The sequence below is a fragment of the Crocodylus siamensis genome, chromosome 15, assembly GCF_052110815.1.
Source record: "Crocodylus siamensis isolate JL-2025a chromosome 15, ASM5211081v1, whole genome shotgun sequence".
Classification (NCBI taxonomy): Eukaryota; Metazoa; Chordata; order Crocodylia; family Crocodylidae; genus Crocodylus; species Crocodylus siamensis.
The window spans coordinates 45,838,593-45,858,863 of NC_143409.1; the positions used below are offsets into that span (position 1 = coordinate 45,838,593).

At 49.2% G+C, this 20,271-nt stretch overlaps 1 protein-coding gene across 8 annotated transcripts in view; it reads right to left on the reverse strand.

The window, feature by feature from the left end:
- Positions 1-20,271, reverse strand: part of LOC149852523 (uncharacterized) — a 38,442-nt gene that overhangs the window by 14,104 nt on the left and 4,067 nt on the right. For all 8 annotated transcript variants that reach the window (XM_090029984.1, XM_090029988.1, XM_090029989.1 and 5 more), the window contains one exon: positions 622-696. In XM_090029984.1, coding sequence (XP_089886110.1) covers positions 622-696 — 75 coding nt within the window. The remainder of the gene's footprint in view (positions 1-621; positions 697-20,271) is intronic.

Below are 20,271 nucleotides of genomic sequence, written 5' to 3' on the forward strand. Positions count from 1 at the left end.
TGTGTGGAGGCACAGGGCTCTAGGGATTCCCTGGGTACTGTGATTTCACATTGGGACCTGCGAGGGATTGCCCTGGGAGGTTCTCCATAAGCAGGGGACACCAGCTTTCCCAATTTACAGTGAATTGCCCCAAGTTTCCCTAGGGCATGTCTCTGTAAGAAGGAAAAGTTGGGCAAGCACTTCCAGGGCTTGGGGGGCCCGATCTTGCTTGGAAATACTTGAAGCATGCAGGATCAGGCCCCTAAAGTCCCCAGAGCATCTGCACAGAATGGCTGGAGACTGTGGGCCGCTCCAAGCAGCTCACACTCTCCCACCACAAACCACAGATGCCTGCCGTAGTAACGCAGCAGTATTTTACACTGTCTGTTGTTGCTACAATTGATGTGGCCAAACAAAGGGTCAGGATGTCTATTTGCTCACTATCTGTCCTTCCATAACAAATTTTTTGTGGCAGAAATGCAACATCAAGTGACATTCGTTTCTACCCACTATACACTATAGCAAGCGACGTTCGTTTCTACCCACTATACACTACAGCATGGGTCCCAACCACAGAGGTGAAGGGAGAGCAAAACAATGCAAACTCTACAGTCTCAGACTTCCTTTCTCACAGTGACTTACCAGAGACCAGTCCTCTTCTCCTGTGCGACTCTGCAAAGGCAGTTATTCGGGGCCAGCTGATTGCAATCTCCTCCGCTAAGGGAAACAGAGATTGGATGCAAATTAGATGTGGTCCCCCTTGGGTGGGTGCGAATTGGAAACCTCTCCCTCCCCAGACAAGAATAGCATCCATGCATCTCTCAGCAAAAACAGCCTTAAATCAAGTGTAAAAGTCAGGCTTGGGGCCGACGACAGCAAAACTGAACCAATACTTGCCTAAAGGCCAAACTCTGCAGTCATATCATGCACAGCAGGGTCTGATAAGGCAGCTGAAAAAAAGTCATGAGCTCAAACACCCTTCAATGCCAGTGGAAATGGGGCCTCACAGACTAGATTTCAAAGGTGTTCAGGCAGAGTGTAGGTGCTTTCTGAAACTCCCACTAGGTGCTAACCACATCTTTCAGTGCACAAGTACCTTTTCAAATCTGAATACAGTCCACAAACAATATTTTGTGTAAATAACCCCACCGGCTTTGATGAACTTCGGGGTCAGCCCTAAACAAAACGTGATGTGCAAACTGCTCCATACCAGGAGCAGTCCAGGAAGCATAGGCCTCAGAAGCACTCCTCTGAATTACATTTTCTTCCCTGCATGCTCCTGGTATGGGGAGTATGTTACAGCTGGCCTGGAGCAATAATGAACTATGACCCTGCTCATGTTGGTTAGGGAGGTGGAAGATCCACTGGTTTGCCTATTGCCTCTACTCACAAGAGTGAGTGTGCTTGGCCAGGACACCCAAGTTAATGCTAAATATACTTGGGGCAGAAGCCTATTTCTTTTTATGTGCTCAAATGGCAGTTTTCTAGCTGCATACCTGCCATTTTTGGCACCTTATGTACAGTTTGCAATCCTATCATCTGTGCAGAGACCTGTTAGCATCCATACAGCTCCTGAGCACAGACTCAGTAGGCTATACACTGGCCAGGCTCCATACATGTTTATGCTGGACAAGTGTAAGTCACAAATTCCATGCAGACAAATCCATGACAAGCAGGTGTTAGAGCACCCTTATGTGTTTTATTCTTAGGGAATGCACAAAGTCAGGATACCACAGTTCTAGGCCTGCTTTGCACCCAGAGAGGGTTTGAACTTACATCTACTATAATGTCCTGTACAATGCTCTAACCACAATGCTATAGGTTAGACACACCTGAGTTTCTTCTCCAGCACTCCTTCTGCAGCTGTTCCCCTGGGGAGCCAAGACAAAGGCTAGGGACAGACGTACAAAAAGCCTGAGCCTGAATTTATTCAATCTTTGCAGATTAGTGTAACCTGCAAAACTTGAACCAATTTGGAGGTGGAGAGACATTCCCTTTTCATTCTAGCTGCAGTGGCTCTGCTCCTTTCCCTTCCACAGTGCTGAGCTGAGGGGCAGCATGGCCAGGCCCTGGCAAGATGTCCTGATTAGGGAGGGGTTTAAGCCCCCACCTTGCTGCTCAAGAGGCAGGAGTGTTGCCAGCCCCCACCCCCCAGCCAGCACTCTGAGGTAAAGGATGTGTGTGCAGTGCATGCATCTGTCGAGGATACTGAGCTTTTCATTCTCCCTTTCCCTGTCTACAAACCTGATAGGGCTGTAAACCGGCAAGGCGCTGATACAACCAGTGTTATCAGCCCATCAGCAAAACAAAAGCCTCTCTTATTAGTTCAAGCTCTTCTTAAACAGTTTTTTTCCAAGGAAGGAACAGACAGACATTACCATCTGACCTGCTAATTAGCTCCAAAAAGCCCTAAGTTGTCACTATCTTGTCTGCCTTTGTCCTGTCTGCCTGTCCCAGTGAAAACGGACGGACACACACACACACACACACTCAGCATTAGCTAGCATACCACATGCCGAGGGCTGCAAAGCATCTGGAATGTTGGGGGACTCTGGTTTGACTTAAACCACGAAGGGGTCTGGGACAGACATCGCAAAAAACAGTTTGACACAAATCAGTTAAGTCTGATACGACATTCAACAGGTTTATCTTAAACCAGTTTCAGCCGTTTTGAAACTGGTTTATGTGTGCTGAACTTATGTTCTGTTACAGGTTTAAACCCATTTCTGATCACTTAAACTGGTTCATGTGTAATGTCTGTCCCTAGCCAGAGAGATATGTTGCTCCAGGAGGAAGCAACTATGTCAAAAACTGCATCATGTAGTTTGCTGGATTATGTTCTCAGGAGAGGGCCTAGTGTGCTGGCTTGGATAGGGAAGAAACTTCACCTCTTCCAGCTAATACATATTAAAATGCAAGGTAAAGTGGCCCAGCTTCAAAAGAAGCACTGGAGAAATTGTTGGGTAATGAACCAGCAATCTGATGGTTAGACCACTAAGTCTGGAATACAAATAAATTCAGATTCAGATACCCTGTAAGTTTGGGGGTACCTAGAACTTGGGTCTCTTGCATCCTAGGTATATGGCCTAATCACTTAGCTAAAATATGAATCTTCCCAGGTTTTTCAGGACTCATGCTCAGGTATATGTGTAGAGCCACCTAACCACCCAGTCAGTGCACTGTGCCAACTGTGTGTGCTCAACAGCAGTCTGAATGCTTCTGTGTCCACACTGCATGGGGAATAGAGTTGCCAACTGTGTTTAAGTGTACAGAAGGGCAATCACATGGCTGGAAAACTATCTTTTTGGTCCACAAAGTGAAACAGGATAATGCCCTTGGCTTCTCATTTTGATCAGAAATTCCATCCCACTGCTGAGAAACCTTTCCTGACATAAGTGTCTTGGAAACTAGAAGACAAGGTTATTTGGGTAAATCTGATATCTTTTTATTAGACCAACTTTTATTAATGGGCCTAATAAAAGATTTTGGATTTACCCACAGAACCTTGTCTGCTATGTCCTTAGACCAGTACAGCTACAACGTACACCCTTGGAAACTGGCAGTTTCTCATGAAATGTTTTGTTTTCAATGAAACAGAACTTGCTGATAAAGGAAATGTTCTGTTATAAGGTTCTTGGTCAGCCTTAATGCAAGGTCCCATGATCTTCAGTGGGATTTCATGGACAAGAGTCTACATGCACAGATCCAATGCAGGGCCAGAAAAAAACATTATGGGGTTCTGATCAAGTTGGAGGCCTGCATGTGCTATGGAAGTACCAATACATTCTGCTTTGTTCCAGTTATAAACTGGCTCCTTTCCTCCGGAAGAAAAGCACGAAAACCACACCTGAATTCTATCCATGGCTGACTTATAACTGAGCCACTGAACATCGGGACCTATCTACTTGAACTATTTTTGTAAATGCAAAGAAAATACCAAATCAGATTTTTTTCAGTGCAATTTTTTTTTAAAAAGTATTTAACTATTTAAGTCCTTTCCTTGGTCATATGATTCTCCTCTGGGATTCTGTAAAGGCTATAGCAGTTCAAGAACTTTACCTGTAGTTTACTTATATTCAGGTGAAAGATGGTTTTTCCTAAAATTGACCCCAAGTATATTCAGATTTAATGTAGAATCAGAACAGTATGGAGCCATATGGAGGTGGCATGTTGTCACAAAGAGATTTAAAGATGCTGGATACCCAGATCTCTCAGGAACATTAGAAAACATACTCCTCTGCTATTCTAAATGTTTGCACTGTTTTTATATTGGTAAAAAAGAGATAAAAATGTACAATTAATAGGCAAGAACAGGGACTAAACAGCAGTTAGAAGAAACAAAAGGCCAGATTTTTAAATCTGGTAAATGCCTAACTGGGTTTTCAAGTTTTTGTGCTGCCACTTCAAACTTACAAGGTAGCTCACTGTACACATCCATGCCACTACTTTGCTCTCCCTCAAAGCCCTCCTTTGCTCTAATGCTGACCAAAAACTTGACTGTGGTTATACCACCAATGTACTGAGACTGTATATGCTTGTCATGCTGATGAATAACCTGAAATGGTCTCTGACCATGATTCAAGTGTGACTGTAGTGTGGGTAGACGTAGCCATGCTAATGTTGGAACAGCTGATGATAGTAGTGAAGACAGTGGCACAGGTGAGTACAAGCCTTCCAGGGACTCCAGATGCACTCTATGGCCAGTAGCCAGTGGTGCCTCATTTTCAATACCACCGTACTAGCCATACTAGCTAGACCAACTGCTTCTCTGGCTGGAGAAGATAGCGTGCAGTGAGACTTTCCAGTGCCCTGTCTCAACCCGTAGGCCCCTTTAATGTGCACTGAATGTGAGCTCCAACTTCAAAGTGGAGAAAATACGCTTTGCAAAAAGACCCTCTTAATACAAGCTTAAGAGTCCAGAAAGGGGATTAGTGAAGACCAGCCAGTGTAGTATAAATCCACGCCCTGGCTTACTAAGTACATTGGCTCCCACACACAAACAAGTGTTAAAGCCGCCTGTATTACAATCACACCTCATTTCACTGTGTCAACATACCTTGAGATCGCAAGATCTTTAGGACAAGGGCCAACTTTGGCTTCTGTTCTGTACAGTGTCTACAATGGTGGGGTCTATGACTAGGGATTTTAAGCGTGTGATAATATGAATAAATAAGAGTAATAGTAGGAGTAGCTGCTCCTGTACTACTCAAACCTAAGTCAAATCCAACTTCACCATTAGATAAATTGCTAGATGTACCAGAGAGGGTATACACCTTGCTGGGGTCGTTTGACCCCAGTACTATTTCTTGCCATGGCAGGGGGTCGGACTCGATGATCTGCTCAGGTCCCTTCCGACCCTAGAAACTATGAAACTATAGCTAAGTAGCACTTATGCAGATAACTTGAGCTGCACAGTGGCAGTTCAGGGAACTTATGCAGATTTTATAGTTCACTATCCCCAAGGTCCTAATGGCATGTGAAAGAGTAGGGCAAAGTTTTTACCTCTGAGCCTGATAGAACTAGTAGTTAGGGCACTTGCTCAGAGAGTAGCAGACTTAGGTTCAAGCCCCCTTCAACCCAAAGGAAGTCTGAACCTGAATCTTTCACTTCCCAGCAAAGTGCTGTAACCACAAGGCAATGCCATGAATACCCACAAACCTTCCTGTTGAAGATGACACAATGGCCAGCCAGGAGTTGGAGGTATGTGGACTAGAAGAAGTGACAAAGTGTGTAGCACTCTAAGATGGAGGGGGCTTTAGGTTTTAGCTACTGGTCCTGCTTCCTTTCCCCCCAAACCAGTGAATCTGCATTTAAGGCTCAGTGGATAAAACAGGAGATGAAAGTCTATACACAGGGGGCTGGAGCTAGCTGAGGGTCCCTGGATTCTGCTCCTGGCCTGACTCTCATGTGTTGGCAAAGCACCTTGCTGGAACCTGACCAGGACCTCTAGGAGCTCCTCTAAGGTACACAGCTAATAACAACATGAGAGATGCACTGTTTTTATTCTTGAACAAGAGGATTCTGTTTTGTTCTGCATTTCAGAGACCAGTCCTGGCATTTTCAGACACAATTTGGAGCCAAGTGACCCTAGATTAATTCCAGAAAAGTCAATGGAGCTGCAATACGGTTTTGGCTCATACTGTATGCCCAACAGATAACTCTTGATTTATTTGCTGACACCATATATTAGTTCATTTACAAAATCAACCATTCTTTTGAAGAGTCCCTACCATCCCCCTAGTCCCCCTACCTCCCCCACCTGTCCCTTGTTTGCTGTCCTTCCTTGCTCTTCAGCTTCCCTCCCATTCTCTTTGTCTGCCTCCCAGAGCTCCTCTTATGCACTTGGTTACCTTTCTCCTAGCTTCACCTGCAGCTCCTGTCTGTCTCCCTCAATCGATCTCCCATCTCCTTCCCTACCACCCATTCCTCTGACACACTAGTTAGAATCTACTTCCTCCCCCCAGCCTATAACTTGAAAGCTAGATACAGACTGGGACTGCAAACTTGGCCCTAACGGACTAGACTACCCCGAGTAGGGTGCAGGAGGGTCATTGCTCAATGTCAAAGGTATGGCCCACAGGCCAACTTCAGCCTGTGAAGCCGTCACCTGATCCTCTGAAGGGACCAGGAATTCAGAGCCAGCAGGATCACAGCCAACATGCAACTCAGGGAACTGCAGGGGTTAATGTTATGGGCACTTGTCCCACTCCCAAATTCTCCCCACTGGGGATTTGTTTTGGGAATGGCAAATGATCAATGGTGGCTCAAGAGTTAACTCTATCATCATTTGCCCTGCTACCAGAGGTGAGTCCAGACTCAGCCCACAGGGAGACTTACAGCCTGGATCCATTCCTACTCTATGATTCAGAGTCCCAGGACACCCTTTCTTGTGCTATAATCACGTAGACAGTGGCCACTGCACTGTCCCCTCTCCCAGTATGTTGTATGCTGATGGGAACAGGAGAAAGAAAGAGAAAAAATGCCAGGGAGGGCAATACTGGGGGCCATTCACATCTCATTGTGGATATGTGCATAGCCCTGGGGCTATAGGGCTGGAGGAAAGTGGTTATGGCTGTAAGGACACAGGGTACTGAGGGCATGAATATGTGCCTTGGCAGGCTTTGGGGCAGAGAAGGTGGGGGAAGAGGGAGAGACTAACACAATCAAAGTCTGGATAAGGGACAGAAGGAAAAGCAGAGAGGTTAAAACATGGTCTAGATGTGGGGCACTAAGAGGACGACAAAATCATATACACTGGTCTAGCCATCCATCTATCCATTCTCTACACATCTCTCCGTCTTTCTAGGATTTTGTACTGTGCTTATCACTGAGCTACTGCTACAGCTTGCCATATGTTTTGGTTCTTCATCAATTCTTAGATTTTCGGGCTAGTAAGGGCCCTTCTAATCAACTTATACAAACTCCTGCATACCATAGCCCATGAACGCTTACATGGGGATTCCCAGGCCCAGCTCATCCCAATCTCATCCATTTCAGTTAATGGCTTTGGGGAGGGGGGAATAATTTTGTGCAGGGAAGAAAAAAAAACACCACTGCTACCACCACCACCACTTTGGGCCCTCAAGTTGTTTCCTATGGAGTTAGATCTAATTATTATTTATACCATTACACTTTGTGATTATTATGTCTGCAAGGCCCAGCCTATGCTAAAAACCTTAGAAACAAACAGGGACACAGCCTCTACACCGGTGCTCCTACTGCCTGAGATTTGACACAACATGGGGGACTCAAGATATTATTAACGTCCATGAGTGCAGAAGGCAGGTAAAACTTATACAATGACAGAAGCACAGGACTGGAGAGAAGCACCTGGCCATCAAATATAACCCTTTCCTATCACAGGCACCCATGTTTTAATTTATTTCATATACATAGCCAGTTCTACATTAATTATCAGAATGTCTGCTTGGTTCTTAAAGGTTGCAGAAGTTGATTTATATACTGTTAAATCCTATGACCAAAGATTTCTAACTTTGGTGCTTAAAGTGGGTGGGACATTTTCAAAGGAGCCAAGGCTCGTTAGGTAACTGTGGCTGCTTACAGATGTTAAAAAACCAAGCAAACAAACCCCGCCCCACCGCTTTACTGGAAAAAGCAGCGTATTATTTCGACCTGGCTCTGTAGTGTCTGTATATCAAATGCTTCAGCAAGGCTCTTTGGCACTTTCATCTAATAGTTGATTCAATCAGCTATTAGATAAACACACCAAAAAAGCCCCACTAAAGCACCCAATCTATACAGTTGTTGGGCGAGCTGTGTCCAATTAATGTGATGCCTCTTCTAGGCAGGCACCAGACTCGGTGCAGGGGCACACAGAGTTTAAGTCCCTTTTTGGGGGTGAGGGTTAATATTTCATAGATTCATAGTCATTAGGGCTGGAAGGGACCTCGGGAGATCATCGAGTCCAGCCCCCTGCCCAAAGGGCAGGAAGTCAGCTGGGGTCATAGGATCCCAGCAAGATAAGCATCCAATTTACTCTTGAAGGTGTTCAATGTAGGTGCTTGAACCATCTCCGCTGGCAGACTATTCCAGACCTTGGGGGCTCGGACAGTAAAGAAATTCTTCCTTATGTCCAGCCTGAAACGGTCTTGCAGGAGTTTGTGACCGTTCGACCTCGTCATCCCTTGGGGCGCTCTGGTGAACAGACGTTCCCCCAGATCCTGGTGTTCACCCCTGATAAACTTATAGGTGGCCATCATATCTAGAAGCAGCCATGTATACCTCTGAAGTAGAATCATAAGTTTGAAAGGGACTTTACGGATCATTTAGTCCAACCCACTACAGCAGTTTAGGGTTGATTTTTCCTAAGCTATTCTTGAAATATCCTCCTGAAAACCTCCAGTGAACAAAATTCTAGTGTTTCCCTAGGCAGCTCATCCCATTATCCTAATGTCTGTGCTGTTAGGAGGCTTTCTGAGATTTAATCTTAATCTTTGCTGTCATTTATACCCATTACCTTGTGTCCTTCCTGTAGAAAGGAAATCAATGCTTCTCTACTTATGACAGCCTTTCAAATATTTTTTAAACAGCTATGATGTCCCTGCTTAATCTCTTTTGCTCAAGACAAAACACACCTAATTCCTTCAAACTTTCTTTAGTACTTTGCTTTCCAACTCCATTATCATCTTGGCACTGGGTCCTCTCCATTTTTCTCTATGTTGTTCTAAAAGTGCAGTGCCCAGAACCGGATGCAGCACTCCAGCTGAGGCCTAACAAGCACCAACTCAAGTGATACTATTCTCTCTCTTGTTTTGCATCTAATTTTTCTATTAATGCAAGCCAAGTTGCCTTTTTCTTCCCCGCATCTCAACAGCATCACATCACTGACTCATATGGAGTCTGTGATCAGCCATAATGCATCCTCCCGCTTTAAACTGCCTCCCCCGATTTCTCTTAACGATGCTATTTTCTGGCTACTTATCTTCCATTCTGTATTTGTGCATTTGGTTTTTCTTCCCTTGGGAAGCACCTTTCATTTATCTTTGTACATTTTGATTTTGTTATCTATAGCTTAGCTCTCCAATTTAACTAGCAATGCCGATTCTTCCTCAGATTAATTTACTTATAGGCAGTATCCACATCACCTTTGTCTGCTTGCATTGTTCAATTTTAAGTTCAGGGCCAGGCTCCCTCCCTCTGACCAGTGTGCAGCACCAGCAGGGACTATACTTCACAATAATTTTCATTTCAATTGGCTCCTTGGGAAAGTCTAAACATAAATTCAACCGTGGACAGCTCAAGACCTAAGCCACATGTAGTGGCCTTCTGCAGAAAGGTAAGTTTTGCTGAGTTTCCATAGACATATTCATCACAGCATTTCACAAAGGCAAAAATACAACCAAAGGACGTTATATGACAGGATTACTAAGACTTAACCCATAGTATGATTCTCATGACACAATTATGCAATGAAAACAGATTTCTAGGCAAACTGGAAAATGACTACAAAATGTTTTTAGAACATAGCCCAGTGCAAATAATAAGATAATATCACCATTTACAAAGAAAGGAAGATAGATTTGTGGTCTGGGCACTGGCTTAGGACTTCAGAGACCTGTATTCAGATTCCCCTCCTGCTACAGACTTCCCATCTTATCTGGGGCAAACTGCTTAGATTTGCCCCTGGTATTTCATAGATTTCGTAGACATTAGGACTGGAAGGGACCTTGGAAGATCATTGAGTCTAGCCCTGTCAGCTAGGTTCAAAGGATCCCAGCAAGATTAGCGTCCAAACGTTTTTTAAAATACTCCGGAGTAGGTGCTTGCACCACTTCTGGAGAGAGTCTATTCAGGCCTTGGGGGCTTAGACAGTAAAGGTTTTCCTTATGTCCCACCTAAAATGGTCATGGAGGAGTTTGTGACCATTGGACCTTGTCATCCCATGGTGGGCTCTGGTGAACAGGCATTCCCCCAGATCCTGATGCACACATCTTATATACTTATAGGCTGCCATCAGGTCACCCCTAAGCCTGTGCTTTTCCAGGCTGAAAAATCCCATGGCTTTCAGCCTCTCATCATAAGGCCTGCTCTCTTGCCCTCTGATCATGTGCGTGGCTCTCCTCTGGACTCTCTCAAGCTTCTCCACATCCTTCTTGAATTGTGGAGCCCAGAATTGGACGCAGTACTCCAGCTGTGGCCTCACCAAGGCCGAGTACAGCAGGAAAATGACATCCCGGGATTTGTTTGAGAAGTATCTATGGATGTAAGCAAGAGTTCTGCTTGCTTTACTGGCTGCGACATCGCATTGGTGGCTCATGTTCACCTTGTGGTCAATCATGACCCGCAAGACCCTTTCAGCCGTGGTGCCAGCAAGTGTAGCACTGCCATGCCTGTAAGTGTGATGTGGGTTCCCCCCCACCCCGAGGTGGAGTACCTTGCATTTTTCTGTATTGAATGTCATCAGGATTTTATTCTCCCGCTTTCTAAGTCTATCAAGGTCAGCCTGGATCACTAGCCTATCCTTGGGTGAGGACACTCTACCCCAAAGTTTGGTGTCTTCAGCAAACTTGGCCAGTTTGCCTCTGACACCAGTGTCCACATTGTTAATAAAGATGTTAAAGAGTACAGGTCCAAGGACAGAGCCTTGGAGGACACCACTGGTCACGGAGCACCATGAAGATTCACTTCCGTTGACTACCACTCTCTGGGTCTGACCTCAGAGACAATTCCCCAGCCATTAGACTGTGATGTAGCCGAGGCCGCAGTTAGCCAATTTTTCCATGAGGGGATTGTGGGACACCAGATCAAAGGCTTTTTTATTTAAAGTCCAGATATATGATGTCAATCTCTTTGCCCTTGTCCAGGTGACATGTCACCTGGCCATAGAAGGAAATAAGATTGGTCAGGCAACACCTACCTCCAACAAACCTGTGCTGCTGTCCCTCAGGACATGCCTACTAGAGATGAGGATAGGTGCTCTAAGCCCTGAAGTGCCTTTGAAAATCTTGCCCTTGATACCTTCTGTAAAATGGGGACAACAGTACTACCTTTCAAGGATGCAGTGAAGATGAAAACACTGAAAACTGTGATACACACAGGTACTACAGTAATGAGGGTCACAGACCTACCTGAGATAGATCGAGTCAGAAAAAAATAAGAGGGAAAAAGGAGCCAGATTCAATTGTGCACCCCTCTCTAATGAGCCAAGGTTTATAGCCGACAAGCAGAGGCAAGCGTACTGGAGAATCTGACCCATTAAACAGCATCCATGGTTGCCAATTGCTTTCTATTGCTTTGATTGTGTTCATACCTAAACCTATTCACAATATACAGAACTGGTTATATTCAATTTTATTCTTTTGTTAACCAGCAAAAAGGAAAAAAAGGAGGTTTATGACTCATTTATCAAGCCACTTAAGCAGAAGCCTAACTTGAAGCATATTTATTTCTTTCTTCCTTCAATATGCCACTGTTCCCCAAAAAGGGTCAGGGAAGCTTACAGTAAAATAAATAAATAAAGGCAGATACAATATCACATAAGAAAAAAATCAAAAAAATCAGTCCCTCCAACTCACATTGCTTGCTAAATACCTGCCCAAATAAAAAGGTCTTGCAGAGCTTCCATGGACGATTTTCTTAAATTCAGTGAGATAGCTCACTTGCTTAGTTAAGCTTCAGCTGAAGTGCTTTACTGGAAAACATGGAATTACTTAATATGTTTATAGTTAAGCACATATTTAAGCACTTTGGTCCGTAAGTGTGTGCAGGCAGCCCCCTTAACTTTTGGTTACTGATAGTAGGTATTGTGTAAATATCAGTTGTAGACCATAAATGTATCTTTACACAAGGATATATTAGCAACCTCTTTATTTTCCCTTGTTTTACACAAGAACTCTGTCATCTTGACAAATTTGTTTGGGACTGTTATCCATGATAGGATACTCAAATGTTCACATTATGCAATGTGATATTTTCCTGGTTTTTCCTGTCTTACAGGAGAAATAATTAAATATAAATGCAGACATCTGGATTGAAGAATGTGTTTCCAGCCCATCATAGAGCAGGGACAAGGATTTCCATTTGCATTTGACTTTTCCAATTTATGGTTTGGCTGCAGTGAAGTATTTCTTAGCTAGGGTGCCACAGCACTTCGGGGTGCCACAAGATGCTTTTAAGGGTGCTGCTCTATATCAGCACCTCAACAATTCACAAGATAAACCCAGAGATTTCAAATAGGAATCCACACCATCAAAAACATTTTGATCTGCTGTGGTCTTTCTGAGCACTTTGCAACAGAAGAATTGTTTTATTAATTTTCCATAATTAAAAAAAAAGTGAAAGCTGACATCTGGCATTTTTTGAGAGGGGTTGAGTCTAGAGTTCTTTGTGGGTGTCTATAAACAGGTGTGTCACGGAGTCACAGAGGTGCTCCGTGATTGAGAGGGTGATTGGCAGAGCTGTCAATCACCCAGGCAGCTCAGGTGCCTGGTTGCCAGGACAACCAGGTGGTCACATGACTGGAAGGGGGCAGGGCCAGGCCTTTATAACCAGCTCAGGCCAGAGCCTGAGACACAGTTCCCTTCTGGCTGCTGCAGGAGCAGGAGCTCTGCGGCTGAGCTGAGTGGCCTGGGTTAGTGCTTGCAGCCTTACCCCACTAACAGGCCACGATGATGCAGGGAACAAGATCACCCTGACTGCAGGTAGGCCTGAGAGCCCTGGCAGGGCTTGGAGTTATTAGGCGTGTGGAGCCTCTGTATTTATGTTATAGCCAGATGGCTGGAGTATTAAGTTACAGTTTATCCAGAGGACCGGGGAGGCTGTAGGGGAGCGAGGAGGCCTCAAGGGGAGCTCCCCAGCAGCTTGGGGGTTCCCAGTGCCCAGGTGAGGCAAGTGCCAGGGGCACTAGTGTCGGTGCGGCTGGGCATTATATTGCGCCAGGGAGGCGCAGTGTGCGGGGTTATAGACCCCAGCCCATAAGGGCGGTGTTTAGCCCCGGAGCGGGGCAGGGACAGGGCGCCAGAGGCGCGGAAGTTAGCCCCGAGAGGGCAAGGCCCCGGAGCGGGGCAGAGACAGGGCGCCGGGGGCGCGGAGTCAGCCCCGAGAGGGCAAGGCCCCGGAGCGGGGCAGAGACAGGGCGCCGGGGGCGCGGAGTCAGCCCCGAGAGGGCAAGGCCCCGGAGCGGGGCAGAGACAGGGCGCCGGGGGCGCGGAGTCAGCCCCGAGAGGGCAAGGCCCAGGAGCGGGGCAGAGACAGGGCGCCGGGGGCGCGTGGCGTGTCGGCCCCGGAGGGGGGAAGCCCAAAGGGGCAACGCGCAGGGAGCGCGGTAGTGGCCCCTGAGGGGCAAGGCCCCAGAGAGGGGCCGAATAGCCAGGCCTAGCTAGCCACCCGAGGGCGCCGAGACTAGGGCGGCGATGGCGCCGGCCCGAGGGCGGCGATAGAGCTAAGGCTAGCGCGCCAGGCGAGAGAGTGCCGGCCCGAGGGCGCCGAGGCTAGGGCGGCGAGAGTGCTCCAGACTCAGGCAGAGCCGGCGATTAGCCAGGCGCCGGCTAGCACCCGGCCCAAGGGCGGCCGGTAGTGAGCGGCGCTGGTGGAGCCGAACCAGGAGGCCCCAGCAAGTAGCTGGGCGCCAGCGCGATAGGCCCAGGGCGTGGGGAACGGGCCAGAGATTGGGGCCCGACCCAAGGAGGCGCCAGGTGGGCAAGGAGCCCCGGTGCCCGAGAGTGAGAACAAGGGCACCCGAGGGGCGAGGGACCATACAAGCGTCCCCTGGAATAGCTGCGAGGCTTGGGGCGTGCTAAGGGGGAGGCTTGGAGGCACGCATTGCCCTTAAGGCAGGACGCTTATCAACTACCCGTCTGGAATAGGGACGAACAACTAGACCGTCCATTAGGGAAACTGGCAGCCTCCACATTACATATCTTACCATCAAAGTCGTGGCGGGCGAGGTTCTGAGGGTGCTACGTCACCCTGACGTGACGGTAGGGGGCGCTAGGGGGTTCATGGCCGCCCCTAGCCGCCGCGCCCTCACAAGTGGTGCATTGGCCGGGAACCGGCCGTGCACGGGGTAGAACCCGTGAACTCAGACAGGGGAAAAAAGCGAACCCAGCCAATTAGGGCAGTTGACATTGTTGGGGCATGGATGCCCATTACTCAGCGTATGGTGCCGAGATAGTTGGGCACATACACAAGACAGGGAAAGTAACGGCCCTAGAGGGGCTTGGACACTGTTGGGGCATGGAGGCCCATTACTCCACGTACGGTGCCGAGAAAGCAGGGCACATGCGTGGGACAGACGAAGGCCAGCCCCTAGCGGGCCTGGAAGAGCAAATGGAAGACCTCAGGAGCAGACTGAGGTGTGAGGAGCTGGAGGAACGATTGCTCCAACTTGGACAGAAACTAAAGGTAGCCAACATCTGGCGGGAAAGTGCAGAGGCTAGAGCAGCCGCCTTGGAGCGACAATGGTCGCCGGGCAAAAAGAGCGGGGTTGCTAAGGAACTCCGACGCTTCCTAACGGAGGAGGCGGAGAGAGTGCGGGAGGTAGAGCGACGAATGGCGCTCGAGAGGGAGAAGAGCCAAGAGCGGGAATACCAGCTCGGCGTTATGCAAGCAGAAGTAGGCCGCTGGAGGGATCAGGCCCTTGAGGCCAGTGAAACCCCGACAAAGTTACAGCAGAGGTTAGAAGTATCTAGAGATCTGATTAAGACCTTACGCGGAGAGATCCAGGCCCGTGAGGAGCAGATCCAAATCCTGCAGGAGGACTTGGAGACTTGGCGGGTGAGGGGCCTGAAAGCCGAAGAGGTGATAGACGAGTACCAAGGCGAGCTCGCTCAGGACCGTAGTCAACTCGAGGAGTCTAGGAAGCTTTGGGAGGCGCAGTATGACAAAGTGAAGGCTCTTGTGGAAAAGGGTGGAAAAAAAGAGCCTGGTAGAACAGGGAGTGCAAACCTGGGAGAGCTCAGACAGCCTGCAAAAAGAGCTGGAGGCTGTAGAGGAGCAGCTACAGGGTTACCTAAGGGGTGTCCAAGAGGAACTCCAAGAGAGGGAAACGCTTATCGAGACCCTGAGGCAAACCGGGCCTCAATTAGAAAACCTTCAGCTCCAACAAGAACGGTGGCTGATGGAGGCTAAAGACCAGCGGGCTCTAGAAGCTCAGAGGGTCCAGCACGCTGAGGAGCTAAGAGAACAAGTGCAGGGTCTGCAGATAGAAAGAGACCATCTCAAGGAGCAGACAGTAGCACTCGAAACTCTCCTGGCAGAGAGCCAGGTTAAGGTAACATCTTTTATGGCAGAAAGAGGGCAGCTGCAACAGCAACTACTTGCCCTGGGGGAAGAGCTGCAGAGGCTGGATAAGGCCGCTCAGGAGGTTCGTGAGGCAGGTAGCCAGACGATGGGGAAGGACCTGAGAGACCAGGAGGCACAAACCCTAAGAAGCCCGGGCGATCTAGGACAATGGAGGGACCAGAATAAAACATGGGAGGCCCTCCTTGCGGAGAGTCGGAACAGAGAAGCAGGTCTACTAGCAGGACAGGGGCAGCTGCTACACGAGTTGCAAACCCTGAAGGAAGGGCTGCTAGGGTTACAGCCATGCCAAGGTGACCAGCCGCAGTCCTCCGAGGTAGGCAGCCAAACTACCGAGGGAATGGTACGGGTGCAGCAAGGTAAAGAGACAGAAGGGAAAGATCTGATGGATCGGGGAGTGCAGACCACCAGGAGATCAGGCACCTGCGAGAAAGAGCTTGAGGCTGTGGAAGGGCGTTTGCAGGAAAAAGAAACCCTCAGTGAAGTCTCGAATTGGAGTAGAGCCCAAGGTAAAGAGCCCCAGTTAGCACAGACCCAGGGGTCAGTGAAGGGGAAATTCCCCAGAAGGGAAAATCAGGACCCCTCAGGCAGGGGACTAGATGCTGCGCATAAGGAGACCCAGGTAGACCTCTTTGAATGTTGGGAGGCAAACTGGGCCCGGTGGCAAGAACTTCACCTGCAGGGCCTAGCTCAACTAGAGCATCGTTTAGGAGACCTGGTGAGAGGGCCAGACAGGCCATACGTACAAGGGGACTCCTGTAATAAACTGCGCGGGCGTCAGGCCAGAGGTAGGGCCAGGGGAGTTACACCACCCCAGCAGGAGCAGAGAACCCAGGGCGGCGCGAAGAGCACCGCAGCGCACCCAGGGAAGGGAAACCTAGCGATGGGGAAGAGGCCGTGTTTGTATATGGCCAAGATACCCCGACAGGTCACGTGGAGGACACTTAAGTACCTCATAGAAAGGAAGGTGGGGAAAGTGGCCTGGGTCCAAATTTTTAAGGGCCCAGGAGGAAGATCCGCAGGCCGAGGTAAGGTTGAATTCTGGAGCAAAGAGGAAGCCCAGAGGGCACTAAGGTGCCAGTGGGAGATTTGGGGAGCACTCCAGGATGCCCAAGCACAGCAGGAGAGCCGAGCGGCCCGGCGAAACATCAGGCCGGAAGAAACCCGAAAGGGGACCGCCGAATGGAAATCCCGGAAGGCGATCCGAAGAGCAGCGAACGAGGTAGGGAATCTACCGAGGTCTGCTAACGTGGGGGGGCTACCTGTGGCGGGTAAACCCCAGTAAATCCCACGTGGTGCACCCCCGGGTAAAAGGCGAGTTGGGGGCGCCTCAAAACCTCCGCCACCCAAATTAGACGCTGCTGGTGACCCCAGGAGAACATTCCCAACGGTGGGATAGTTCGTGGAGAGGCTGAAGAGCCCCTCCCCGGTGAGTTGGGAACTTAAGGGGGGGGGGTATGTCATGGAGTCACAGAGGTGCTCTGTGATTGAGAGGGTGATTGGCAGAGCTGTCAATCACCCAGGCAGCTCAGGTGCCTGGTTGCCAGGACAACCAGGTGGTCACATGACCGGAAGGGGGCAGAGCCAGGCCTTTATAACCAGCTCAGGCCAGAGCCTGAGACACAGTTCCCTTCTGGCTGCTGCAGGAGCAGGAGCTCTGCGGCTGAGCTGAGTGGCCTGGGTTAGTGCTTGCAGCCTTACCCCACTAACAGGCCACGATGATGCAGGGAACAAGATCACCCTGACTGCAGGTAGGCCTGAGAGCCCTGGCAGGGCTTGGAGTTATTAGGCGTGTGGAGCCTCTGTATTTATGTTATAGCCAGATGGCTGGAGTATTAAGTTACAGTTTATCCAGAGGACCGGGGAGGCTGTAGGGGAGCGAGGAGGCCTCAAGGGGAGCTCCCCAGCAGCTTGGGGGTTCCCAGTGCCCAGGTGAGGCACAGTGCCAGGGGCACTAGTGTCGGTGCGGCTGGGCATTATATTGCGCCAGGGAGGCGCAGTGTGCGGGGTTATAGACCCCAGCCCATAAGGGCGGTGTTTAGCCCCGGAGTGGGGCAGGGACAGGGCGCCAGAGGCGTGGAAGTTAGCCCCGAGAGGGCAAGGCCCCGGAGCGGGGCAGAGACAGGGCGCGGGGCGCGTGGCGTGTCGGCCCCGGAGGCGGGAAGCCCAAAGGGGCAACGCGCAGGGAGCGCGGTAGTGGCCCCTGAGGGGCAAGGCCCCAGAGAGGGGCCGAATAGCCAGGCCTAGCTAGCCACCCGAGGGCGCCGAGGCTAGGGCGGCGAGAGAGAGCCGGCCCGAGGGCGCCGAGGCTAGGGCGGCGAGAGAGAGCCGGCCCGAGGGCGCCGAGGCTAGGGCGGCGAGAGAGAGCCGGCCCGAGGGCGCCGAGGCTAGGGCGGCGAGAGAGAGCCGGCCCGAGGGCGCCGAGGCTAGGGCGGCGAGAGTGCTCCAGACTCAGGCAGAGCCGGCGATTAGCCAGGCGCCGGCTAGCACCCGGCCCAAGGGCGGCCGGTAGTGAGCGGCGCTGGTGGAGCCAAACCAGGAGGCCCCAGCAAGTAGCTGGGCGCCAGCGCGATAGGCCCAGGGCGTGGGGAACGGGCCAGAGATTGGGGCCCAACCCAAGGAGGCGCCAGGTGGGCAAGGAGCCCCGGTGCCCGAGAGTGAGAACAAGGGCACCCGAGGGGCGAGGGACCATACAAGCGTCCCCCGGAATAGCTGCGAGGCTTGGGGCGTGCTAAGGGGGAGGCTTGGAGGCACGCATTGCCCTTAAGGCAGGACGCTTATCAACTACCCGTCTGGAATAGGGACGAACAACTAGACCGTCCATTAGGGAAACTGGCAGCCTCCACATTACATATCTTACCATCAAAGTCGTGGCGGGCGAGGTTCTGAGGGTGCTACGTCACCCTGACGTGACGGTAGGGGGCGCTAGGGGGTTCACGGCCGCCCCTAGCCGCCGCGCCCTCACAAGGTGGATCGAGGCAATCCAGTTGACAGAGTATATCTGGACTTCCAAAAAGCCTTTGACAAAGTTCCCCATCAGTGGCTCTTAACTAAATTAGGCAGTCAGGGAATTACAGGGAATGTCCACTTGTGGATTAGAAATTGGCTCAAAGATGGAAAGCAAAGAGTAAGTATGAATGGTCAGTTTTCAGGGTGGAAAGAAGTAAACAGCAGGGTCCTCCAGGGATCTGTATTGAGACCAGAACTGTTTAACATATTCATAAATGAATTCATTCTGGAAAAGGGGGTGAGTCAGGTGGCCAAACTTGCAGATGACACAAAATGATTCAATGCGGTAAAGTCCATGATGGATTCTGAGGAACTACAAAAGGATCTGGGCACAATTGAGTGAACTGGCAACTAAACGGCAGATGCAATTCAATGTAGAGAAATGCAAAGTAATGTGCCTGGGCAAAAATAACTCCAACTATACCTACATGATGAGGGACTCTAAAGTAGCTATTACCACACAGGAAAGAGATTTGTGAGTCACTGTGGACAGCTCTCTAAAAATGCTCAGCAGCCATCAGAAAGGCAAATACACTGTAAACAAAACTGAAAGCATCATCATTTCCCTTTAGCAATCTATGGTTCATCCACACCTTGAATACTGCGTCTAGCTCTGGTCCCTTCACATCAAAACGGATAGAGAAGAACTGAAGGTACAGAGAAAGGCAACAGGAATGATTAGTGGTATGGAGCAGTGTCCATATGAAGAGAGACTAGAGGTTAAATTTAGTCAGTTTAGAAAAGAGACACTTGAGGGGAACATGATAAGGGTTTACCAAATACCAAACGGCGAAGCAAAAATAAATAGGGATTTATTATTTACCTGTGCTCATAATACAGGAACTAGGGGTCACAAAATGAAAATGAAACTAGTGAGCACTCTACATGAGGCATTTACTAATGAGGCGCACCTGACTAATTAGCTCTGCAGTAAATGTCACACGTCTAGGCATGAGACATTACTCTGGAGTAAACTAATTTACTCTGCAGCAGGATAGTACTTGTGAATACTATCTACAAGTATCTATTTATTACTTGTAAATACAAGTACTATCCTACTGTGGAGTAAAAAACTCTGTAGCAGTGGATGTGTAGGCACTGATGGGACTGGCTAGGGCATGATGGTGTTTTAGTGCAGGGGCTACCTGCCAGCTAGACCCACACTGGAGCACTCTTGTGCCCCATCCACCCCTTCTGCAGCACATTGAGCCGGGGGGAGCATCCCAGGGTTGGCAGGCTGACTTAGCTAAATGTGCTGCAATCCCAGGCGCGTGTGTAAATGCGCCCCTGGCAGCAATAAACTCCAGTGTGATAAGCGCTGGAATTTATTACAGCACATTAATATGCACATGTAGACGCATCTAGTAGATAGTTAGTTTCAAACTAACAAAAGAAAATTATTTTTCAAACACCATGTAATTAAAATGTGGAACTCATTGCCACCAGATGTTGTGGAAGGTGACAGTTTAGCCAGATTCAAGTGACTGAACAAATTCTTGGAGGAAAGGGGGTATCAGCAGCTAT